The 25,453-nt window shown below is 45.1% G+C and overlaps 2 protein-coding genes and 2 long non-coding RNA genes across 5 annotated transcripts in view; 1 reads left to right on the top strand and 3 right to left on the bottom strand.

The window, feature by feature from the left end:
* The window catches only part of LOC116684671 (collagen alpha-5(IV) chain-like), a gene marked incomplete at its 5' end in the record, with an annotated part of 51,699 nt that overhangs the window by 10,877 nt on the left and 15,369 nt on the right, over positions 1-25,453 (top strand). The window contains 21 exon segments of the mRNA XM_032510150.1: positions 1,097-1,265; positions 1,798-1,890; positions 2,674-2,778; positions 2,874-2,968; positions 3,510-3,660; positions 3,734-3,847; positions 4,132-4,299; positions 5,189-5,278; positions 5,907-6,041; positions 8,831-8,929; positions 9,127-9,216; positions 9,375-9,514; positions 9,750-9,876; positions 10,838-10,918; positions 11,000-11,101; positions 11,671-11,718; positions 12,325-12,510; positions 12,850-12,980; positions 13,974-14,046; positions 14,249-14,320; positions 14,427-14,552. Coding sequence (XP_032366041.1) covers positions 1,097-1,265; positions 1,798-1,890; positions 2,674-2,778; positions 2,874-2,968; positions 3,510-3,660; positions 3,734-3,847; positions 4,132-4,299; positions 5,189-5,278; positions 5,907-6,041; positions 8,831-8,929; positions 9,127-9,216; positions 9,375-9,514; positions 9,750-9,876; positions 10,838-10,918; positions 11,000-11,101; positions 11,671-11,718; positions 12,325-12,510; positions 12,850-12,980; positions 13,974-14,046; positions 14,249-14,320; positions 14,427-14,552 — 2,395 coding nt within the window.
* On the bottom strand, positions 16,441-23,679 carry LOC116684674 (uncharacterized). The gene is made up of 3 exons (XR_004330827.1): positions 23,667-23,679; positions 22,382-22,383; positions 16,441-16,507 (listed from the first exon to the last, which is right to left on the bottom strand). It is a non-coding gene; the product is annotated as an uncharacterized LOC116684674 (long non-coding RNA).
* On the bottom strand, positions 17,057-18,246 carry LOC116684673 (uncharacterized). Its single transcript, XR_004330826.1, has 3 exons — positions 17,698-18,246; positions 17,240-17,433; positions 17,057-17,146 (listed from the first exon to the last, which is right to left on the bottom strand). It is a non-coding gene; the product is annotated as an uncharacterized LOC116684673 (long non-coding RNA).
* On the bottom strand, positions 18,422-20,812 carry LOC116684672 (uncharacterized). Of its 2 annotated transcripts, none has more exons than XM_032510151.1 (4): positions 19,210-20,812; positions 19,002-19,097; positions 18,714-18,856; positions 18,422-18,501 (listed from the first exon to the last, which is right to left on the bottom strand). In XM_032510151.1, exon 1 carries the CDS (start codon positions 20,802-20,804, stop codon positions 19,377-19,379), a length of 1,428 nt encoding a protein of 475 aa, XP_032366042.1. In that variant the 5' UTR covers positions 20,805-20,812; the 3' UTR covers positions 18,422-18,501; positions 18,714-18,856; positions 19,002-19,097; positions 19,210-19,376. The 2 variants fall into 2 exon arrangements, with proteins under 2 accessions (XP_032366042.1, XP_032366043.1); XM_032510152.1 differs by having other exon boundaries at positions 18,991-19,097.

Raw genomic sequence — 25,453 nt, forward strand, 5'->3', positions numbered from 1 at the left:
ACATAGGGCTGTGGGGACATAAGGCTGTGGGGACATAGGGCTGTGAGGACATAGGGCTGTGAGGACATAGGGCTGTGAGGACATAGGGCTGTGGCGACGTAGGGCTGTGGGGACATAGGGCTGTGGGGACAAAGGGCCGTGGGGACATAGGGCTGTGGGGACATAGGGCTGTGAGGACGTAGGGCTGTGGGGACACAGGGCTGTGGGGACATAGGGCTGTGGGGACAAGGGCTGTGAGGACGTAGGGCTGTGGGGACATAGGGCTGTGGAGACATAGGGCTGTGGAGACGCAGGGCTGTGGGGACATAGGGCTGTGGGGACATAGGGCTGTGAGGTCGTAGGGCTATGGGGACATAGGGCCATGGGAGATAGGGCTGTGAGGATGTAGGGCTGTAGGGACATAGGGCTATGAGGACGTAGGGCTGTAGGGACATAGGGCTGTGAGGATGTAGGGCTGTAGGGACATAGGGCTGTGAGGACGTAGGGCTGTGGGGACATAGGGCTGTGAGGACATAGGGCTCTGGGGACATAGGGCTGTGAGGACATAGGGCTCTGGGGACATAGGGCTGTGAGGACGTAGGGCTGTGGGGACATAGGGCTGTGAGGACATAGGGCTCTGGGGACATAGGGCTGTGAGGACATAGGGCTCTGGGGACATAGGGCTGTGAGGACGTAGGGCTGTGGGGACATAGGGCTGTGAGGACATAGGGCTCTGGGGACATAGGGCTGTGAGGACATAGGGCTGTAGGGACATAGGGCTGTGATGATGTAGGGCTGTAGGGACATAGGGCTGTGAGGACGTAGGGCTGTGGGGACATAGGGCCATGGGGACATAGGGCTGTGAGGATGTAGGGCTGTAGGGACATAGGGCTGTGAGGACATAGGGTTCTGGGGACATAGGGCTGTGAGGACATAGGGCTCTGGGGACATAGGGCTGTGGGGACATAGGGCTCTGGGGACATAGGGCTCTGGGGACATAGGGCTGTAGGGGACATAGGGCTGTAGGGGACATAGGGCCATGGGGATGGGTATCACTGTGATGACAGTCGTGATATGTTGATGATGTCTTGTTGTTTCTCTCTGATCCTGGTCTCAGGGGCCTCTGGGGCCTAAAGGTGACAGGGGCCCGCTCGGGGAGACTGGTCTCAGAGGACTAATAGGACAGATAGGACCTCCAGGACCTCCTGGAATTGGCCTTCCAGGGCCTCCGGGATCTAAAGGCAATGCGGGAGTCCTGGGGAAGCGAGGAGATCCTGGAGGACCAGGTGAGAGTGGCCTGGAATAAGACATCCATGTTATATTTGGGTATCTTGGTTCAAAGAAACCCGGATGTGAAAACCCTGAATCAAGCGTCTCAAGACGCCACGCCCAGTCTCAGAACCCCATTGGCTGTCGGACTAGCGACTAGCGTCAGGGGGCCAATACGGGTCTGTGTGATATCGCACCAAAGGTCATGCACATTAACCCTTGTCTGGTTTTCCCGCCAAAATTAAAAATCAACTCTTATCGATGTTTTTAAATTTTTCTTACATTTTTGTCCCTTTTTTCAACACATACATACATACACATGTGTATATATATATATTGCCTATTGTTATTTTTATGCACACTGCCACTTTTCACTGTATAAAGCTTCATAGCCGTAACAGTAAAATAATATCTATCTATTTGTAGTTTTTAGATAGTTTTCATTATTTTTGCTGCAGTGTTGGGGGGGATACGAGCATTTCATTGCATGAGTTGTTATTGTAATGATAAATAAACACCTTGAACTTGTCTGTCCGTCTGTCCACTCAGGTGAAAAAGGTTCTCCTGGTGAAATCAACACCTCTCCAGGAGATCCGGGTCAGAAAGGAGAGAAAGGTTTACCTGGAAACCCTGGACCTGAAGGTGAGACCGGTCCATCTTACAGTCGGGTGTCATCCTTATATTTTGTGTTTATTTTATCATTTAACCCTTGTGTTGTCCTTGGTGTCACGGGGACTTGTTGAGTTCATTTAACGCGTTCGAGTGCAGGACTGGTCTCTGGGATCCCGGAGGACGAGATGATGGTAGTTTGATACATGTTCAAGTGCAGGACTGGTCTCGGGGACCCCGGAGGCCGAGGTAAGTCTAGTAAGATACGTGTTTGAGTGTAGGACTGGTTTCTGGGACCCCGTATTGCGAGATGATGGTAGTTTGATACGTGTTCGAGTGCAGGACTGGTCTCGGGGACCCCGGAGGACGAGATGAGGCTAGTGGGATACGCTTTAGAGTGCAGGACTGGTCTCTGGGACCCCGGAGGCCGAGATAAGTCTAGTAAGATACGCGTTCGAGTGCAGGACGGGTCTCTGGGACCCCGGAGGACGAGAAGATGGTAGTGGGATACGCTTTAGAGTGCAAGACAGGTCTCTGGGACTCCAGAGGACAAGATGAGGGTAGGGGGAAATACGTTTGAGAGAAAGACGGGTCTCTGGGACTCAAAGTTGAGAGCGTTGTGTGGAATCAATCATGTTATTTGGGGAATTAAAAGAACATTGATATAGAACAACATGAGGACAACATGAGGACAACATGAGGACAACATGAAGACAACATGAGGACAAGACAAGGGTTAAAAAGAAACCTGATCATATGAACCGGTGAAAACCTAAACCTCCTGACTCACTTGTTGTCTGTGCTGGTCTGTCTCAGGTGGGACAGGACGTCCAGGTGTTCCAGGATTTGTTGGTCCGAAGGGAGAAAGAGGAGAGAATGGATTCTCAGTCCAGGGTCCTCCAGGCTTCCCAGGGGTCAAAGGTCAGATCTATGAAGAGTGTTGGACCAAACCGTCCACTGAGGACGTTTAAAGAAGACGGTAAATTACAGTAACACTTTGTTTTTGTCTGGCTCAGGAACCAAGGGCCCTCCAGGAGTTCCAGGTTTAACAAGTTTTGGTATCAAGGGACGGGCCGGCCCGTCAGGCCCCCCAGGGATGCCGGGCCCCAAGGTAACGTGGACTCCTGGTAACAGGAAGTCCTCAACAGAAAGTAAAGGTTTGAAAAGAACACAGAGAAATGAGGATTTCATATGTCTGGATTCACATTAGAGAACCGATGGGACCCAATTTGAGCCAGACGGGACCCGACGGCTTAGATCACATCCCATTGGGTCCCGTTGGGTCCCGTCGGGCTCAGATAGGGTCCCATTGGGTCCCATTGGGCCCCATCTGGCTCAGATCGGGTCGCTTCGGGTCCTGTCACGCTCAAATCCCATCCCATTGGGTCCCGTTGGATCCCGTCGGGCTCAGATCGGGTCTCGTCGGGCTCAGATTGGGTCCCATTGGGTCCCGTCGGGCTCAGATTGGGTCCCATCGGGTCCCATTGGGTCCCATTGGGTCCCATCTGGCTCAGATCGGGTCCCATTGGGTATATATAATGGGTTATCCATGTAAAGCTGAAACTGTTGACATGTTCATCTGACATGATGACATCACACTACTTCCTGTTTTGCTGCTGGATGTAAAGTCTTGCTGGTCTGTGTGGTCCCAGGGGGGCAGCGGTCTGGGTTTCCCAGGCCAGCAGGGTCAGTCAGGACCCCAGGGAGAAGACGGCTCTGTTGGGCCCCACGGAAACCCCGGAGGCCAAGGACCGGATGGAGCTCCAGGACCTCCAGGACAAGACGGACCCCCCGGACCCAAAGGTATGGCACATAAGATCTGCTGAACCTCATGTTTGAAACCACCCAACGTGGACTGAACTGAAGTGTCCCTCAGGTCGGAGCGGTCTGGATGGGTTACGGGGTCCTGTTGGTTTGGTTGGACCCTGTTTACCTGGATCTCCTGGACCTGAAAGAGCGGACGGACCAATGGGATTCATCGGATTTACAGGTAAGATCTGCCCGAGCTGAGTTCTCTACACTGTAAAATATAACTGGGAAACCTAGTTTAATTTAATATACATACACATACACATACATATACATTCATATATTGTATACACAGTCAAGGGGCGGCCTCTAGCGTAGACAGCAATGCATGATGGGAAAAAGGGTCTAGTTTACCAAAATCCTAAAATGACCCTGTGCTTCAATTTCCCCACTACGGATGATAAACATTAGAAATTGTTATTACGCAAATTATAACACAATGTGAAACCCCCCCGACTCGTGCAGGGATGCAGGGCCGGAAGGGCCCGCACGGGGACCCTGGGGGGCCGGGCGTGGGGCCCCCGGGGTCCCAGGGGCCTCAGGGGGCCCCTGGGTGGGATGGACCACCGGGACCAGCAGGAGACGGTGGACCCAAGGGCCTGAGAGGGAGTAACGGGGAGACAGGAAGCACAGGTAAGGAGCTCCTGCAGCTACACACACACCTGTAACACACACGCACACACATACCAGAAACACACACACACACACACAGACACACACAGACACACACACACACACACACACACACCTGAAGCGCACACACACATTCACTCACTCACTCACACACACACACACACACACACACATTCACTCACACACACAGACACACACACATAGACACACACACACATACAAACACACATTCTCTCACACACATACACACACACACACACCTGAAGCACACACACACAGTCATTCACTCACTCACTCACACACACACACACACATTCTCTCACACACACAGACACACACACACACATAGACACACACACACATACAAACACACATTCTCTCACACAAATACACACTCACACACACACACACACAGACACACACACCACACACACACAGACAGACACACACACACACACACACATTCTCCCACACACAAACACACTCACTCACACACACAAACTCACACACACACACACACACACACACATTATCTCACACACACAGACACCTGAAGCACACACACACAGTCACTCATTCACTCACACACACACACACACACTCTCCTCACACACAGACACACACACACATACAAACACACATTCTCTCACACAAATACACACTCACACACACACACACACACACACACAGACAAACACACACATTATCTCACACACACAGACACACACACACGCCTTTAACATTTCATATATCCTTCTATAATATTATTCATGATGCTTTTCAGTTTTATGACTTCATGTATTTATCAAAACAACTTCAACGCAGTATCCTCACAAGTATAGTAACATCCACGTGTGTGTGTGTGTGTGTGTGTGTGTGTGTGTGTTAGGTCCCAGAGGAGATGTGGGTCCTCCAGGAGCCCTCGGGAGTCCAGGGGATGACGGGCAACCAGGAGAAACTGGACCAGCAGGACCCAAAGGTGTCCCATGTCAACCGATCAGTCCTTGAAACTAAAAACCAACTCAGACAGGTTTTAACCCTCGGTTTGGTTTTGTTACTTTTTCAAAGTTTGTCGACTTTTTTGGAACTTTTGAAGATTTTTTTTTGGATTTTTTTCAAAAGCTTTTATTTTTACATTTTTGTTACTTTTTTTGAAATTTGTGTGGTTACATTTGTCACTTTTTTTGTTACTTTTTTCGTCATCTTTTCACATTTTTGTCTATGCACAGTTGAATTAACATCCTCCAGATTCACTGTGTTCACAATTAAAGGGTGGGGTGGAGGGGGGGGGGGCACTTTTAGGGACATTTTGAACATGTTTAAAGGCTAAAAACTCATTTATAACTTGCCCCATTGAAGCCTGTTGGATGCTAACGTTAGCAGGAGGATAACTCGGTGTAGGCAGCACCGATTGGTTCCATCTGTCTCTCTACTGACAGAACTACACCTTTACAATAAAACAGAGCTACATGTTAAAATGGACCGGGGTTCTCCTTTAAGTTGCCAGGACCAGGACCAGGACCCAAAGGTGTCACATGTCAACCAATCAACCCGTCAGTGAAACTAACAGTTAGTTCATTCTGTGCCTGTCTGTGACGTCCTGTCAGGGGAGACGGGTGTCGATGGGACCAGGAGTGATCCGGGACCTCCTGGGCCTCCGGGGAACCGAGGAGAAACCGGACCCAAAGGATTCCCGACCGCTGTGGAGATGTACGGAGACCCTGGCGACCCTGGAGATCCTGGTACTCTTGTTTCTACTACATCCTCCAGCTCTGTGTCATGTGATAACATCCTCCAGCTCTGTGTCATGTGATAACATCCTCCAGCTCTGTGTCATGTGATAACATCCTCTAGCTGTGTGTCATGTGATAACATCCTCTAGCTGTGTGTCATGTGATAACATCCTCCAGCTCTGTGTCATGTGATAACATCCTCCAGCTGTGTGTCATGTGATAACATCCTCCAGCTCTGTGTCATGTGATAACATCCTCCAGCTGTGTGTCATGTGATGACATCCTCCAGCTCTGTGTCATGTGACAACATCCTCCAGCTGTGTGTCATGTGATAACATCCTCCAGCTCTGTGTCATGTGGTAACATCCTCCAGCTCTGTGTCGTGTAATAACATCCTCCAGCTCTGTGTCATGTGATGACATCCTCCAGCTCTGTGTCGTGTTATAACATCCTCCAGCTCTGTGTCATGTGATAACATCCTTCAGCTGTGTGTCATGTGATAACATCCTCCAGCTGTGTAACATCCTCCAGCTGTGTGTCCTGTGATAACATCCTCCAGCTCTGTGTCATGTGATAACATCCTCCAGCTGTGTAACATCCTCCAGCTGTGTGTCTTGTGATAACATCCTCCAGCTCTGTGTCATGTGATAACATCCTCCAGCTCTGTGTCATGTGATAACATCCTCCAGCTCTGTGTCATGTGATAACATCCTCCAGCTCTGTGTCATGTGATGACATCCTCCAGCTCTGTGTCATGTGGTAACATCCTCCAGCTCTGTGTCGTGTAATAACATCCTCCAGCTCTGTGTCATGTGATGACATCCTCCAGCTCTGTGTCGTGTTATAACATCCTCCAGCTCTGTGTCATGTGATAACATCCTTCAGCTGTGTGTCATGTGATAACATCCTCCAGCTGTGTAACATCCTCCAGCTGTGTGTCCTGTGATAACATCCTCCAGCTCTGTGTCATGTGATAACATCCTCCAGCTGTGTAACATCCTCCAGCTGTGTGTCATGTGATAACATCCTCCAGCTCTGTGTCATGTGATAACATCCTCCAGCTCTGTGTCATGTGATAACATCCTCCAGCTCTGTGTCATGTGATAACATCCTCCAGCTCTGTGTCATGTGATGACATCCTCCAGCTCTGTGTCATGTGACAACATCCTCCAGCTGTGTGTCATGTGATAACATCCTCCAGCTCTGTGTCATGTGACAACATCCTCCAGCTGTGTGTCCTGTGATAACATCCTCCAGCTCTGTGTCATGTGATAACATCCTCCAGCTGTGTGTCCTGTGATAACATCCTCCAGCTCTGTGTCATGTGATAACATCCTCCAGCTGTGTGTCATGTGATAACATCCTCCAGCTCTGTGTCATGTGACAACATCCTCCAGCTGTGTGTCCTGTGATAACATCCTCCAGCTCTGTGTCATGTGATAACATCCTCTAGCTGTGTGTCATGTGATAACATCCTCCAGCTCTGTGTCATGTGACAACATCCTCCAGCTGTGTGTCCTGTGATAACATCCTCCAGCTCTGTGTCATGTGATAACATCCTCCAGCTGTGTGTCCTTTGATAACATCCTCCAGCTCTGTGTCATGTGATAACATCCTCCAGCTGTGTGTCATATGATAACATCCTCCAGCTCTGTGTCATGTGACAACATCCTCCAGCTGTGTGTCATGTGATAACATCCTCCAGCTCTGTGTCATGTGATAACATCCTCTAGCTGTGTGTCATGTGATAACATCCTCCAGCTGTGTGTCATCTGATAACATCCTCCAGCTCTGTGTCATGTGATAACATCCTCCAGCTGTGTGTCATGTGATAACATCCTCCAGCTGTGTAACATCCTCCAGCTGTGTGTCATGTGATGACATCCTCCAGCTCTTTGTCATGTGATAACATCCTCCAGCTCTGTGTCATGTGACAACATCCTCCAGCTGTGTGTCCTGTGATAACATCCTCCAGCTCTGTGTCATGTGATAACATCCTCCAGCTCTGTGTCATGTGATAACATCCTCCAGCTCTGTGTCATGTGATGACATCCTCCAGCTCTGTGTCATGTGATAACATCCTCCAGCTCTGTGTCATGTGATGACATCCTCCAGCTCTGTGTCATGTGACAACATCCTCCAGCTGTGTGTCATGTGATAACATCCTCCAGCTCTGTGTCATGTGACAACATCCTCCAGCTGTGTGTCCTGTGATAACATCCTCCAGCTCTGTGTCATGTGATAACATCCTCTAGCTGTGTGTCATGTGATAACATCCTCCAGCTCTGTGTCATGTGACAACATCCTCCAGCTGTGTGTCCTGTGATAACATCCTCCAGCTCTGTGTCATGTGATAACATCCTCCAGCTGTGTGTCCTGTGATAACATCCTCCAGCTCTGTGTCATGTGATAACATCCTCCAGCTGTGTGTCATGTGATAACATCCTCCAGCTCTGTGTCATGTGACAACATCCTCCAGCTGTGTGTCATGTGATAACATCCTCCAGCTCTGTGTCATGTGATAACATCCTCTAGCTGTGTGTCATGTGATAACATCCTCCAGCTGTGTGTCATCTGATAACATCCTCCAGCTCTGTGTCATGTGATGACATCCTCCAGCTCTGTGTCATGTGACAACATCCTCCAGCTGTGTGTCATGTGATAACATCCTCCAGCTGTGTGTCATGTGATAACATCCTCCAGCTCTGTGTCATGTGGTTACATCCTCCAGCTCTGTGTCATGTGATAACATCCTCCAGTTGTGTGTCTTACCTGTCTGCTTCCTGTCTCACCCTCAGGGCCCCCAGGTCTCACTGGTAGTAAAGGAGAGACAGGCATCCAGGGGCCACAGGGCCTCGACGGCAGCGCTGGGAGACCTGGGACTTGTGGCCCCCAAGGTGAACACCACTTCCTGAAAACACTGCTGGTCCGTTGATTATTTAGGACCCTTTAATCAGGACTACACTGTAAAAAATAGCTGTGAAACCTCCGGATGTTACTGTAGATGATTCTCAGCCTCTAATCCAGTGTGACGGGTTCTTACATCATGTTTTCATGATTTTGCATGACAATAACATCATAATGTGTCTTTCAGGACCTTCTGGAGGCCTGGGCAGAGACGGAGAGGATGGTCCCCCTGGTCCTCCTGGACCCAGCGGGATACAAGGACCGATGGGGAGGCCAGGTAACGGGTTATAGACGCTTAAGGAGAGGACCAAGCGTGTTATATGACACTATATGTGTATATGTATATATATATATATATATATATATATATATATATATATATATATATATATATATACACACACATATATTTATCTATGTATATTTTCTTTCTAGGTTCTAAAGGTCTGAAAGGTGATACCGGGCCTTGTGGGGAACGTGGACCAGAAGGATATCCAGGACCAGGAGGACTTAAAGGTGCTAAAGGGGAACCGAGCACACCTGGACCAGGATCTAAAGGTGTCCCAGGAGAGAAGGTATTACACAATAACAGAGTCACACATGTTCTCACTCTCCACCGCTTGGTGAGTAGTTCTCAGCATTACAAATCTCTCCCTCTCCCTCCTCCTTTTCCTTCTCCTCGGTTCTTCTCTTCCTCCTCCTCCTCCTCCTTGGTTCTCCTCCTCCTCCTCGGTTCTTCTTCTCCTCCTCCTCCTCCTCCTCCTCTTCCTCCTCCTTGGTTCTCCTCCTCCTCCTCGGTTCTTGTCTCAGGGGAATCAGGGGTTTTCAGGATGTCTGGGTACGAAGGGGCTTCCAGGAACCAGGGGAACCGTTGGTCTTCCAGGAAACTGTGGACCCTGTGGCCCCCAAGGAGATTCTGGATCCCCGGGATGCAGAGGTTCGATTCCTCTATACATCACACACACACACACACACACACACACACACACACACACAGACACACACACACACACACACACAACACACACACACACAGACACACACACACACACACACACACGGGATGCAGAGGTTTGATTCCTCTATTCATCAGCTACTGTGTAAGGTCTCACTGTTTAGATGGACCCGTTTGTTTAGAAGGACCCGGTTGTTTAGAAGGACCCGGTTGTTTAGATGGACCCAGTTGTTTAGAAAGACCCGGTTGTTTAGATGGACCCGGTTGTTTAGATGGACCCGGTTGTTTAAAAGGACCCGGTTGTTTAGATGGACCCGGTTGTTTAGATGGACCCGGTTGTTTAGATGGACCCGGCTGTTTAGAAGGACCCGGTTGTTTAGAAGGACCAGGTTGTTTAGATGGACCCGGTTGTTTAGATGGACCCGGTTGTTTAGAAGGACCCGGTTGTTTAGAAGGACCCGGTTGTTTAGATGGACCCGGTTTTTTAGAAGGACCCGGTTGTTTAGATGGAACCGGTTGTTTAGATGGACCCGGTTGTTTAGAAGGACCCGGTTGTTTAGATGGACCCGGCTGTTTAGATGGACCCGGTGTTCCTCAGGGTTTATATTTGTCTGTTTTTGACCCGGGAGACAACACCAGGTTAAACTCTGTCTTGGCTCCATCTCTCCAACCACCTTGGAGATTTTTCGGCACTCGTTAGTTGGTGACGGTTAATTTAGAGACATCTAAAGCCCCCAATACAGCAACCAGAAGACCCTCGGCAGACTGGTCCGTCTCCCCGAGCTGGTCTACAAAGGTCCTCTGAACACCGAAGTGACAAGATGTAAAACGTCTCCATAACAACAGGGGGTGTTAGTCTGTATTGTCTGTCCCGGCAGCCTATAGGAAAGCTTGTGCCGTGACACCCCATCAACCGGTCTCTCTGTCTGTTTCTCGGTCTCAGGTCCTCCTGGGTCTCCTGGTGAAAAGGGTTGTAATGGTCCTCCGGGGGACAACGGCCCTGCAGGACCCCCTGGACTCTCAGGTACAGGAAGCAGAGTTATAGTCCATCAGTACTGCGTCCATATCTGTCCTCTCGGTGGGTTCATCGTGTCTTTGTTTTCAGGTAACAAGGGGGCTCCTGGAGATCCGGGTCCAGCTGGTCCCCGAGGAACACAGGGGCAGGACGGGATACCTGGACCTCCAGGAGAGAAAGGAGCCATGGGAGGTAGGAGACCAGACTGAAGGATCAGCCGCCATCTTTATTCTGAGTGGATCTAGAGCAGGTTTCATGCCTCTTGGGGTGGGGGGGGGTGGTAATATTTAGGGAAGCTTTTGTTTGGTGGTAGAGCGGTGCCTGCCAATGGGAAGGTTTGGGGTTCGATTCCTGGCCCTGCAGTCCCATGTCGAAGTGTCTTTGGGACACTGAAGCACCTGAAGAAATCCCTTCTTGGAGCTGCTCTGACTGGATGTTTTTTTTTTTAATTTTGGGTATTTTAGGCCTTTATTTATTTATTTATTTCCACAAGACAGAGGAAAGGGGAGAGAGAGGGGGGGGAATGACATGCTAAAAGGCCGCATGTCGGAATTTAACCTGCAACCGCTGCGTCGAGGAGCAAACCTCCACATGTGTGCGCCCGCTCTACCAACCTGGCCACTTTTCGGGATTTCTTTTGACATTATAAGCGGCAGAAAAATGATAGAAAAATATAATTTTTTAATATTATATTATATATATGTATATACTGTATATATTTATATATCCTGATCTCTGATTGGTTGGCTTTCTTTCCCCAGCTCCTGGAAGAGGACCCCGGGGCACAGATGGGAAGACAGGTCCACCTGGTGAGTCCTCAACTGGGATTATGAATTATATTTGGAGCCTGACCGATAAAAGGAGTTTTACGGCTGATACCTATACGTTTGGTTATTTGAAAATCTGATATGCCGATATATATTTAAAATACCCAGAAACGCGTCACAAAGCACAAACAGATTTTTCTGACATTAGTTATTTGTAGTTATTTATAAGTTCTCACTAAAATAATATGATAATTGTACATGAAAATACATTAAAGTTCTGATAAATAAAATGTAGAAAAATACAAACTTAACATATATGAAACATAAACAAAAACACATTAACAAAAAAAATAATGGGGACGTTGGAGAGCGTCCTCTGGTGGACAGACTATGCAACGCCATCACTAACAGGGACGTTGTAGAGCGTCCTCTGGTGGACAGACTATGCAACGCCATCACTAACAGGGACGTTGTAGAGCGTCCTCTGGTGGACAGACTATGCAACGCCATCACTAACAGGGACGTTGTAGAGCGTCCTCTGGTGGACAGACTATGCAACGCCATCACTAACAGGGACGTTGTAGAGCGTCCTCTGGTGGACAGACTATGGAACACCATCACTACCTCTCTGTCCTCTGATGTCCACAGGATGTGTTGGGGATAAGGGTCCTCCCGGTGCCTGCGGTCCACCTGGTCCTCCTGGTCCTGGGGGACACCCAGGGTGTCATGGTGCTCCTGGCCCCCCCGGTCCTCCTGGTTCTCCTGGCACGGAGGGAGCCTGCACTGAAGGAGGAAAAGGAGAAAAGGGATTCGCCGGACAACGGGGACCCAAAGGTGACGAGACACGTTGAGTCTGTAGACGAAAACGAAGACATCCCCATGAGGACAGATGGATGATGTCATTTTTCAAATGCTATAAAATTAAATAAAACTTGAAAAGAGCGTCAAAGGGAGCCCTGCACGTTAATGATGGGATGAAAATGATGTCACCCAACAGATATGTCTGTAGGATGACATCATCCATCAGGTATGTCTGTAGGATGACATCATCCATCAGGTATGTCTGTAGGATGACATCATCCATCAGGTTTGACCGTTGAGGAGTTGAGGAGACCGCTGGTCGGGTCCTGTGTGAAAACCAGCAGGAGATCTAACTGCTGTGTCTCTCTGTAGGTCCACAGGGCTTTCGGGGTCCTCCTGGTCCTCCAGGTCCTGGCTTTAAAGGAGAGAAGGGATCTAAAGGAGCCACAGGATGCCGAGGACCACCTGGTACCCGTGGTGACCCTGGTCCTCGAGGCCAGCCGGTCAGTACTTCCCATGGTTAAAATCTGAATCTGGACGTAGATCTAAACCCCTTACTGAGTGTCTTTAACCCTCTGAGCCCGAGACACTCGCCCACGAGTAAAAAAAGTACCTCTGATTCATAGTTTAATAACTTTTGAACCATACAAGCGATTTACTCACTTTTAGTTGCGTTTGAATCCTGACGTTTTCGGCTTTACGGAGGTCTTTTCCGGGTCTTTCTAGCCTCTACAGGGGGTTTTCTATCCAGCCTGGAACTTCAGCCTCTTTGGGCTTTAAATCCATACTGTTATATCCAAGATTGATCCACTTTATGTCCATAATTCATCTCGTTTTGGCTCATTTCTGCCGCTGGCTCGCTCCTCCTCTCTCTCTCTGTCTGTCCCGTCTATTGTTTCAGGAAGTACATGCCCATATATGGGAGATAAAGGCACCCCTCTTGTATGGAAGGCCAGAGGGGACAAAAATGCCTATAGACTCTATGGAAGGCCAAATGTTGCACTATTTAGACACATATGTGCTTGTATAGCATTGCTGTGGGTGTAATATCAATAAATATGACATTATTATGTTATTATTGGCATAAGTAAATGTCATGAGAGCAAAACGTCTTGACTTTTTTGGAGTAAATGCATGTATTTGGTCAACTGTATAAGTTATAATGATTATTTCTTCAGTGTGACTCCCAAGACATATGAGAAGTGTTTTAGAGGTTTTACTTCTCTGTCTGTGATATCAATACATATCTGGAAGATTCATTCATTCATTTATTTATTTATTTATCTTTAAGGCCCTACAACCATTTTTAACATGCAAGGGACCTCACTGCAACCCAAATATTCCAATAACCCAGTTTGTCCTGAAGAAAAAGATATTCATATCTTGACTGTAGACCACAGGGTCGATGTTTTACAAGTTATTATAAAATAAATCAGACGGAATTTAAACTGTAAAAATGTTAATCCAGCTGCTGTTGTTGTTGTTGTTGACGACAGGGTGAAGAAAGACCACCAGGTCCACGTGGACAGAAAGGCCAGATGGGGGACCTTGGTGTCACGGGACCAGTTGGTAAGAGCTCCAGTCAGGTGACCAGTGTACAACTAAGTATTACTGCAAACTAAGAGTACTCACACGTAAAAAAACGGGCCCAAAAACGCAATTAAATAACTATTTCTCTGAAGAAATGCGATTAAATATCTTTTTTTGAACAGAAAAATGCATTTAAAGTTGTTTTTTGGGCTGCTTTGTGGACTCTGGTCTTCTTTGCCAGGTATGAAGGGGGACACCGGACCACCGGGGGACCAGGGCTCACCAGGTACTCCAGGACCACCTGGGCCGAGAGGTAACACACTGACTCACACAATACAAATACTAATACGAATACGAATACAAATACTAATACTAATACTAACACTATAAGGTACTCTCCTGAATACTGCCCCCTGCAGGCCGGAGAGGGAATGACACACACCCGGAGGTGATTCTGGTGCCTGGAGACCAAGGCCCCCCAGGAGTAAAGGGAAACCCAGGACCGACAGGACCACCAGGGGCCCGAGGAACACCTGGAGGTCCAGGTGAGTCTGGGATAATATTTCAGTCCCAATCTTCAGCAGGGGTTGAAGCATATATATATATATATATATATATATATATATATATATATATATATATATATATATATATATATATATATATATATATATATATATATATATACACTCTTAAAACTGCTGGGTTAAAATAACCCAACTTGGGTCATATTGGTAACCAAGTGCTGGGTCAAATATGGACCGAGCCAACGCTGGGTTGATTTGACCCAGCAGGGTTGGGTTATGGTTCTGACCCAACAATTGGTTAAAATTACCATTTTGTTGGGTTAAAACAACCTAAAATGGGTTAGAAAAATATAACCCATATTCTGGGTTATTTGCATTTTTTTTTCTCACTTGATTTTTGCATTAAGAAATGTATTGATGAAATTATGAAATAATCAAAAACATCCCAGCATTTTGTGTTATTGTGTCAATATATTTCACTTAAGACAAAATTCAACATTACAATTCATTTCAGTTAACATTAAAAGTATAACAGAATACAAATGTAATTTTACATTTTTAAATTTAAAACATGTGATGATCACTTATTACATCACTAAATATACAAAAAAGTCACAATTTCATTGAACTTTCAAACCAACTTTTACATTTTAAAGAGTCCACACATACACACTTGATAAATAACATCCATGTCTGAGTGAGATCTGGTTTCGCAAAACACTGCTCCAACAGACACTAGTTGACCACAATGTCCAAAAGAACTACTTCCTGTCCCTGTTCTACAGGTAACTAATGAGATGTCTCTCTGGAGCTAAAACAGAGACCTAAACACACAGGGTGAAAACAGGATCTGCAGCAATGTGCAGTACAACAACAATATGGTGTTTTTAGAAAATGAAACCATGGAAACCTATTCTGGTAAAACCACAAAATACAATTAAAAACCTGAAAATGACAATATTATATGGGCGTTTTAACTCAACCGTGTGCCATAAAAACTACATAGTAGCAATCTGAGCTCGCATTAATTTGACAGCGTTTGATTCGTGTCCTGGTATCTGAAACACAGTGGTCTGGATGAACTCCCAAACTGTAGCACAAGGTTTTGGGAAACCGACATCAAACACAAAAAACGCCTTGAAACAGACGTCCACAGCAGCCAAAAGAGACGGCTGCTCCAACGCTGCCCCATTCACAATGACGAAAGCTTGAGAGCACTGATGTCCTTCCCCCAGCATTAGAACGTATGGGGGCTCTGTGCTGGATCTCATCAGGTAGTCGGCCATGTTGGTTGCAATCTGAGCAAAAAACAAACAAAAAGAATGAATGAATACAAATATAATATTCTTAATAAGCCTTGGTAGCCTAGCCTAGTCAATAAAAGACATATCAACATGAAACAGAACGCAAGGAAACTAGATTAATCTGATATAGAACCTCATTATATGAGCTGATATCCAATAATCACATTACTGGATATGAAAACAGTAAAGGCTGCTTTGGATGTGACGGATATTAAAAGAGACGTCTGAACTCACAGGCTGGACATGGATGAAGGCCCGGCGTGTCTCCAGGCTGCTGGGACGGACAACTCTTTTCCCCAGTCTGTACGGTGCAGCTGGGAGTAGAACCGGCAGCAGCTGCAGGGCTATATCGCCTTGTTTGTCTGTAACAATTAATAAAAATGCAAAAAAATTAAATGCATGCAATATTAAACATCCGTAACTAACCTGTGCAGCATAGATTTGGACAATTTTTTTTTTGTGAATTCATAAAGGTCCAATCAACTATGCCGGGCTGATTTAGCACCAGGTCTCCAAAGCTGACTGGACTGTGAACTAGAGGACGACAATGGGACTAGAGCTGCACAATAATTGCAATTTTATGGAAAATCGTATCATGAACTAGGGGGGCGCAATATTTGTTAAAGGCAAAATATGTGTCAAACCGTTGTAAAATAAAGTACTGTGGTGCTCCCGGCATACTGATTGTATCCTACAGTCTAAAAAAATTAAACAAAATATTTGTTTGGTACCTCAAAAAGAAAACAACACTTCAATTTTTTTTTCTTCAATGAAAATGAAAGTAATTATACAATTCTCTGATATCGTTAGTCATATCGCAACCGCAACATAAGTCAAAATGATCGCAATTATATTTTCCTAAAATCATGCAGCTATAATTATAACCCAACACAAATCTGGAGTCCACCAATAGGCTGCTAGTCCTGCAAGGACGTCAATAGGTTTTATAAGAAAACACAGAACGCACATAGAGCATCCAGTTAAACACCTTTTTAACACCCCCCCCCCCCCCCCCCCCCCCCTCTGTCCTTACGGGACAATCAACTGGAACTGACATAGAATTGGATTCAGTGCGTCAAAATACTGGAAAAGCCATTTCCCAACCCTAACCACCATCAGGTATATAAAGGTGTTAACAAGATCTTTTTTAAATGTAAATACCTCCTGAGAGCGAATCTATGTTGGCGAGAAGGTCAGCTGTTTTCTCTTCTTGGCCATGCAGATGATCTTGGCTGAGAACAGAGGGTTCCAGTTCTCAGTCAGTCTCCCAGAGGACTCTGGATGTAATACTGAGAAATCCTGAGAAATCTAAGTACAGTAGAAGGCAAAGATGCAAAAGAATATGTAAGACACAAACAATGACTTAATGGTTTTAAGTGATTTTGTAAGAGTGTAGCTCACCATGCCTGGAGTGTCCACTAAGCGTGGGAACTCTGTGATAATGTCCAGCAGTGATGTGGTCCCATTAGAACGGATCCACTGGGCCCGATGGAGAGCAGTCTCCAACATGTGTTGGCCAACCTGGGACTGGGGCCAGATGTTGTTTTTCAGCCACTCCGTCAACTGGATGGCCCGCTCTGGAGTTATAGTTGGTTCTGTGATGAGCAGAGAAATGAGTAAGTTCTACCAAGTTGTGACATATTAAGACATCTCTTTTTTGAATCGGGTGGGCCGGTTTCCCATACAAGGATCAAGTTTAGCCCTAGACTACAAACAAAATGAAGAGTTATGTAAAGAGTTGAATCTCTAGATATGAAACTGGCTCCTACAGTTGAAGAAAGAAGTACGTTACAAACAGGGTAGAGGACAAGTCAAATTCACTTCTAAATGGAGGAGCAAGACGTATTGCTGTAGGCTACCTGGCAAAATGACCCGGGTGTGTTGTGGCACTTGTGATGTTAAATGTACCCGTCTGCCAGAGTGGAGCCTTTTTCTGACATTGCGGAGACGCTCTTCCAGAAAGCCTGTTGCGGGTTTATGACTTCTCCCTGGGGTGAACCATGCATCCTAAAGTTTAGAAGTAAACACAAATGATTTAAAAAAATAAAAATAAAAAATTCAAACACTTTAGGTAATAACTAGTCAGAAGCAACTCTGAAATTAAGAGCTGAAGTTAACATTAGAATAAAGCTGAGCCAACAATTGATCAGCTTAGCCTTGCCTTACATGTCCAGCCTGATTCTGCACAAAAAGCTGAAACGTGGGTGTTGTGTTGTAAGGTGTAAGCCCATGATTTGTTAGGGCAACTCCCTTCACTTTACCGGCAGTATCAACACATGAAGCCACCCTGTCTTGAGAAGCTTGATGTTTTGTTGTTTAACTCACTTTGCATTATCTTTGCTATCTCTTGGTCCTCTTTCTTTTCCTCACAGCCTCACTCATACACGCTGCTCTCACTGCTCGTTTTCCTTCTGCAGCCACACTGTCACTAATTTAGGGAACCTGCATACTTCTCTCCTAACAGGAGGGGGTAGCGATTAACCCCCCTATCCCATGATACATTGCTTCTTGAAACCGTCACAGCCCTAGTAGAGGTTGTCACATTTGCTGTAGGTCAGTTCATTATTTGGTTATAAACTTACACTGTGCCTTGACAGTCCCTCAGGCATGGAAACTGATCCACAATGGACGATGCCAGCAGAGCCTTTGCACCTGAAGATGGACTTTACAACAATATGCATTTTATTAGCATTAAACACTACCACAAAATACAATATATTGACAGTTAATTCACAGTATATAAAATTAAATAAACCAAGATTGCACTAACTGATCCCAGATCAAAAGGATGAGATAACTAGTTTAGATGCAATTCACATTAGTAAAACATTATTGTAAAATAAAAATAATCTGTGTGTAAAAAAACAAAACTTACTTCTCTCCAAAGCGCTCAATTAAGTGGGACACAAGAATCCGGACCATGGAACATCTTTCCTTAATTGATATATGATTCTGTTCCTCAAGACCGAGAACCATGCATTTTCCATCAGTTGTCTTGTTAAGGATCTCACGGATATTCTATAAAAATTATTAATGAACAGAGAAAGAAAGTATATAAATATATATGAAAATCATGACTACTGTCCCCAAATCAAAGTGAAGCTTTGAAAAAAGCTTCTCACTCAATTAAAAATAGGATATTCAAGATAAACCATGAACTTACAAATGTTGCTCCTTGTTCCACAGAAACTCTGTGTTGCTCTGGAGGTGATTCTGGGGCTGTTGTGCCGGCAGCCGTTTCGGGGCTGGGGCATGAATCCTTAAAAGTAAATCAAAGAAATGAAAGCTTTATTACCATGTTCCATTCCATAAAATGGTATAAATTGGTTTAAATGCTTTTTTCAACATGTTTTATTGCTTAGTATACTTACTAGTTGATATAACTTTTCTACAGCAGTTTCAGGTCTGATTATAGATCATATTACTAAGATGGGTTGCAATAAATAAAGCAGCGCATGTCATAGTTCTACGCAAAGAGAACAGAGAACTAGAGAACATTACCAACTATATACAGTATTCCCTACATTACATTCTATGTTCAAAATAGTCTGTATTTCAACGAAATGTAATGGTGATTGTTGTTTTCGTTGTGGGACCTTACAACATGGAGGGGGTGATAGTCATCAATGGAATCAATGTCAACTGCCTCAATTGCTGAGGTAGGAAACACGGTGAAGGCAAAATAATGCCTTTCAAAGCCTGTTGTTTCCCAGTTTTTCACAATGACTCTGACTTTTGAGCTCATGACTACAATTCTCTGAATGGTTCCAAAATTAGGCTCACCATCAGGAGAGTGAGATACCAGAAGTGTCATTCCTGGCCTGTAGCTAGTACCCTTGTACCTAACCCAAGATGGCACATAAACTTCTGTAAAAGCAGGAATTCCCTCAAACCCACTCACCTTCCCAAAATCCTCTATGGTACCAAGCAGTGTCACGCATCCTGGCCCAACTTCAAACTCATGGGAGAACATTTGGCCAGACAGCAGAGTGTAGCACATCATTATCTGATGTCTGTAGGCCTGGGTTTTACAAATATTCCTAAAATTGCAGGTCACGTGGCTTACTCGTTTGAAAAACCCATGCTTTGCTTCAAAACGCATAGACCAGAAGTGAACTATGGGCCCCAATTTCCTGATGGCTCTCGGATAATGAAGCATGAAATGATGTTTAGGCTTCAAGTGTCTGTTGGGGTAGAGGTCTAAAAAAAGACAATGGTGTTCCTGAATAAGATACCCCAAAAAGATGATTGCCCCATGCGTCAGTGCAGGAGAAAAGATCAACTCCATACAGCACAGTAATGAAAGGAACAATTCCCAGTGTTGGTTACCCTCTGGAACCAAATCCCCAATCATCAGCGGCAGCAGTCTTAGTAGACACCAAGTCTGTGATGCCGTTTGCCTAAGGGCCCCATCAGGATTTTTTAAGTCCTGGGGTTTGATGGCAGATGGCTTGTTGCCGCCATCGCAAAACCCATAGTCAAAGCTGGTCAGTCTATAGTTCAGCTGCTCAAGGGTTATGAGTTTTTGCTCTATCAATGAATTGAGCACAAGCTTCATTTCAAAACCACCAACTCCCTCAAGGATGTCGTGCATTACATCAGGAGCTACGTTGTCCGTTACATGGTAAAACTGCAACTTGTTCAGAGCACAATCTCTTTTGATGCCAGTTTCAGTTGAGTTGTTAAGAAGGGAGTCTGAGTTGTAGTTCCCCTTATCACGCAGTGATGAGGGATCCTCAACAGTTTGCGCCCTCAAAACCGCTCTGTGTGCCCGACACCATCGACACACACTATTGGCTGAAAAGCTTTCTGAGTAACCAAGGATGCTATTAAGTCCAAGGTTATCCCCACACACCTGTGCCACTCCAGCCTTCACAGTGCCTTTGAAAAGTGTGGTTTCAATCTGAACACCATTCAGTTCCAGGTCCCTAATCTCATTCACAATTGGCTCTAGAACAGCATTCATTCCATAGGTTTTCACATCATCAGTCTTGTACACTGCTAACAAGAACTGAGACTTCAGGCTAGACAGATACTCTGGTGGCAAGCATTTAATGGTGAAATAGATAAAACCAAGCTTGTGGACTGATGTTTTAGAGCCAAGTGGATTCACCATCTCACAATCATCGTTGTAAAGTACCAGTGGAATAGAGAACTCTTTGGAAAAAAGAGGATTGGTACAAAAGACTGTGCCATCTCTAAAATCCTGAATGGCAGAAGTTTCACGCTTTTTCCAATCTAAGATTTTCTCCATTGTTCCCTGACTTTCCAAGATAAGCTTCAGCATAGGTTTTAGTGGAACATACTGGAAGTTGTCCCTAACTGCAACTTGTTTCACAGTACCCTTCTCACGATCAGTTTCTTGCATGTAGGAAAATCCAGGGAGAGGTACTGCTTCTGGCTGTACAAAGTATCCAGACTGGGTGAAATACTTCATTTGCCTGTACTCTGATTCAAAGCCCTGAAATGGTTCAGCAGCTACTGCAAATTGCTCTAGCAGTTCCTCTGCTTTAAGAGACTCAGAGTGGCCTATCTCTCTCAAAAAAGAGACAGTTTTTCTCTTTAGACTACCAACTACATCTCTGATTAGACTAGATGTGTTTTCAACAACATCCCTAATCCCACTATATGTCTGTGACGACTTAGACTTCAACCTAGCTAAGAAGAGTGCAACTCTGTCTTTGATGTTGTCATCCTCTAATTCATCCCATTCCTCCACTGAAGTCTCATTGCAATCTACCTCACAGGTTGAGAAAGCCACATCACTTTGTGGATCTGCAGACCTGTCAGGAAGTTCAACTGAAGAATTGTCTTCCTCTGTTCCAACTCCAAACTCAACAGCATGGCCCAGTAGGTGTCTCCTAAACGATCTCATGTGATTAAATGAGCGATGGCACCCAACTTGAGCGCACTGGAAATATGTTGATGTGGAGTAAACATTATGTATCACTCTCAGGTGGCCAAAAAAAGTTCTTATGTCATTGCCTGAAGACCTTCCACACTTGAAGCACACGTAACCCATTTGTGGAGACCTATGACTCTATGCGTACCTCAAGCAACGTTTTGAGCTGGCGTTGAAATTTTAGCCGTGGCCCAAGGAGCGGTATCAGGGAGTTCAAGTTGTTTCCGTCCAAGAGATACAAGCACTCTTTATCAATCTGCTCAGCTGCAAAACACAACATTAATTGTATATGTTACCAATAGTTACTTAACATTTTTTATTGGGTTGACAAACACATAAACATGTATAAAGCAAGCTACTCTGTATTTATTACCAGCTGCAAGATGGTCTTTCCCTAAATTTGTTTTAAACCCCCCATAATTAAAGTGAGTACTTCAGAATACCTTCAAACGCAGGGAGCAGCTCAGCCAGATTCCATTCAACAAGTTTCTCCTTCACAAAATCATCCATCTGTTAGAAATAAATAGAGACATTTTTAGGGTCACATATGATTTTGCACTTATTGATTGTTCTATAGGTTATAGCTCATCGGCCATTTTGACCAAAATAGTAGCACTAACAATAAGAAGTACTATCAAAACCACTAGAGCGCTCATGTTGACCCTTTAGATTCAACACTGTAATCTCTCATGCTAAACACCCAAATGAGAGTCTAGGATGATCAAAATGAGTCCAAGATGTAATTTGTTTTTACTATAATTATGTATTAATTAATATGGATACTAAAGCATACAGTAAACACTATAACAGTGTACATTCACACTGGTACTTTTCTGTAGGGTAATAACCATTGCATTTTTAGATTAACCTAGCAAAGAATATAAATATTTTACATACTCTATAACAGAACTAATGCCCAGCCTCAGCAGCCCAGTGGAGTCCGTGCAGTACAGACTAACATCCCTGAAATCATTTGGCACTTTTAAGACTGCAAATCAACACAAAAACAGCTAAAATAATTCTGTTAAAAATCTTAAAACATAATTTTTCCCCATCCTATTGAAGCATGTATACCCTAAGATACAGCAATACATATTTCCATAGTAGTCTTCAGACCACAGGTTACAAAGTCTAGGAATGCTGATCCATTGTTAAAAAGACTGAATGTGAGAACAAGCAGATAGCTGCTAGTGCTAACTTTAGGTCAACAGTCTCAGTTTGCCAGACCACCACACTCATCCTACAACTCAGCAAAACAACAGAAAGTCATTATGTAATCACATGATTTTAATCACAATAACAATTTCACACTAACTTGATTAGCGCTAGCTAGCTAGCTATATGCTGAGTCACTGCAGGCAGGCTGTTAGCTAGCTAGCTAGCTATATGCTGAGTCACTGCAGCCAGGCTGTTAGCTAACATTACCATAGCTACATATTAACAACACAGAAGTAACCCTAAACACAAACATACCTTGTAACTGTTAGACTGCTTAACACATAAGAGAGAATAAGTCTATTTACTTTATCATTGTTCTGTTTTGCGTTATTATCAGGTTTTATAGTTTTAGAGCTCAAGCCATATAACGTTAGCGCTAGCTAACGGTCATTTTTCCCTGCGTCATCCTCATTGTCAAGTGTGTCAATGACGTGCGGGACGCTAAATGACAGCTACTGTACTCATAATGTTAACGTTATATTGTTAATTAATTCCATGTAAGGAATTACGAAAGAGGAGAAGCAGTTAGCTAGCAAGATACAAGATGAGTTTGAGCTAACAGCTAGCTAATTGCTAACGTTAATGTCCTATATCGCTAGCCTTATAGCTCGCTAGCTAGCGTTAGCTAAAGTGAGCTAACGCGATTACGGTTAACCATACAGACAGCTACGTTAATGGCTAACATTACCATAGCTAAATATTAACAACACAGAAGTAACCCTAAACACAAACATACCTTGTAACTGTTAGACTGCTTAACACATAAGAGATATCAAGTCTCTTTACTTTATCATTGTCCTGTTTAGCGTTATTATCAGGTTTTATAGTTTTAGAGCTCAGGCCAACGTTAGCGCTAGCTAACGGTCATTTTTCCCTGCGTCATCCTAACGGTCAAGTGCGTCAACGGCTACTCATAACGTTAACGTTATATAGTTAATTAATTCCGTGTAAGGGTGTTAGTGCGTTTACAGGAACCAAGTTGTCTGGTTATTCTAACATATTTGTATAGTTTGACCGTCTTAAAGGTTCCTACCACTTACCGGGGCTGTGGTCGTCGACGTCCCAGGGCCTTCTGTCCAGAAATGGCGGCAGAATGAGCCGCTCCGGTCTGACCCATCGTGTTGGGTCACAGTCTTTGACCCAACGTTGGTTTAAATCAACCCAACCTATGACCCAACAGCCCTAACCCAGCATTTGGGTTACTAAAATAACCCAGCGTTTTTTAGTGTGTATATATATATATATATAAATAGAGCGCCCTCTGGTGGACAGACTATGCAACACCAATGTCCATAACATGGTTAGACCTTTGTTAACCTTTCCTGATTGTCTCTTTTCCGACCGTGGTCGGAAAACCAGGGGAGGCTTGTCCTCCAGGGCCGACGTTATAAGGTAAACAACGCCGGGGTTAAAATCCCGTTTCTTGTGTGCAAAAATGATGAGCGTGGCTTTAGTTTGTAGTTTTATTTCAAACACCGTGTTCACAACTTAATTCACTAGCTAACTCTGCTCCGGTCACAGCTCAACTCCGCTTCCTCTCACTCTCTCTCTCTCTCTCTCTCCCCACACACACGGTTCTCTTAAAGGAGAAGCAGCACCATTTTACAACACTACCCCCACTCCGGATGGATTGTACAACTTAATTCCACTCCAGCAAAATAACACATCTTTTATAGGTATACAGCCCTTATTTGCAAAAGTCCAACCAAAAGGGTGGTGTAGGCCTAATCAGTCCATCACTACTGTGCAATAATCACTGGTTGCGTTTCTCAATAGAAAAAGGTGATCTTTCACACTGGGTAAACATGTTGTGGAAGGCACTTTGAGCAGGCACTCATATTAACAGGTCACAAGAAAAACCTAAATACTATAGGCAACCGGAGCATTTAAATTGAAAATATATAACCGGATGGAACCAATAACCCCCTTTTTTATACGAACACATTACCAACCATCCATTAACCTTTAACATTAACTTTGTTTCTCTTTTTTTTTTACTGACAACTGACTGGCATACTCTGAATTGTCCATGAGTCCAATGAGCTTAGTGAAACACCCACTCCCCAAACCTGGCTGGGGGTCTTCGTTGACGGCTCGACCTTTGAGAACGACGACTAGGTTGAGATGGTTCCACTGTCCCACCCCCACTATCCTGAGGGTCCTCAACGGCACGATGGGTGGAGGGCAGTGAGGCCCCGTAGTCGGAGTGTCCCCTGATTGATCCAGGATGCCAAAGGAAGTCTCCTCTACGTTCATTCCGGAAAACAGTCCAACGAGGTCCGGGTCTGCAGTATCTGTGTCCAGGGCTGGGGGTGACACCTCCACCGGTGTCCAGCCTTGAGCAAACTCTTTGGCCCAAGAATTGTCCAGGGGATCACGGCTGCGATAAGGTTTCAACTGGTCATGATGAACCACTTTCGCTTTGGTCTTTGGCCCTTTTTGAATGCGATAGACTAGGTCATCCAGTTGCCCTAAGACAAAGAATGGCCCCTCAT

The sequence above is a fragment of the Etheostoma spectabile genome, unplaced genomic scaffold (assembly GCF_008692095.1).
Source record: "Etheostoma spectabile isolate EspeVRDwgs_2016 unplaced genomic scaffold, UIUC_Espe_1.0 scaffold00019429, whole genome shotgun sequence".
Taxonomy (NCBI): Eukaryota; Metazoa; Chordata; class Actinopteri; order Perciformes; family Percidae; genus Etheostoma; species Etheostoma spectabile.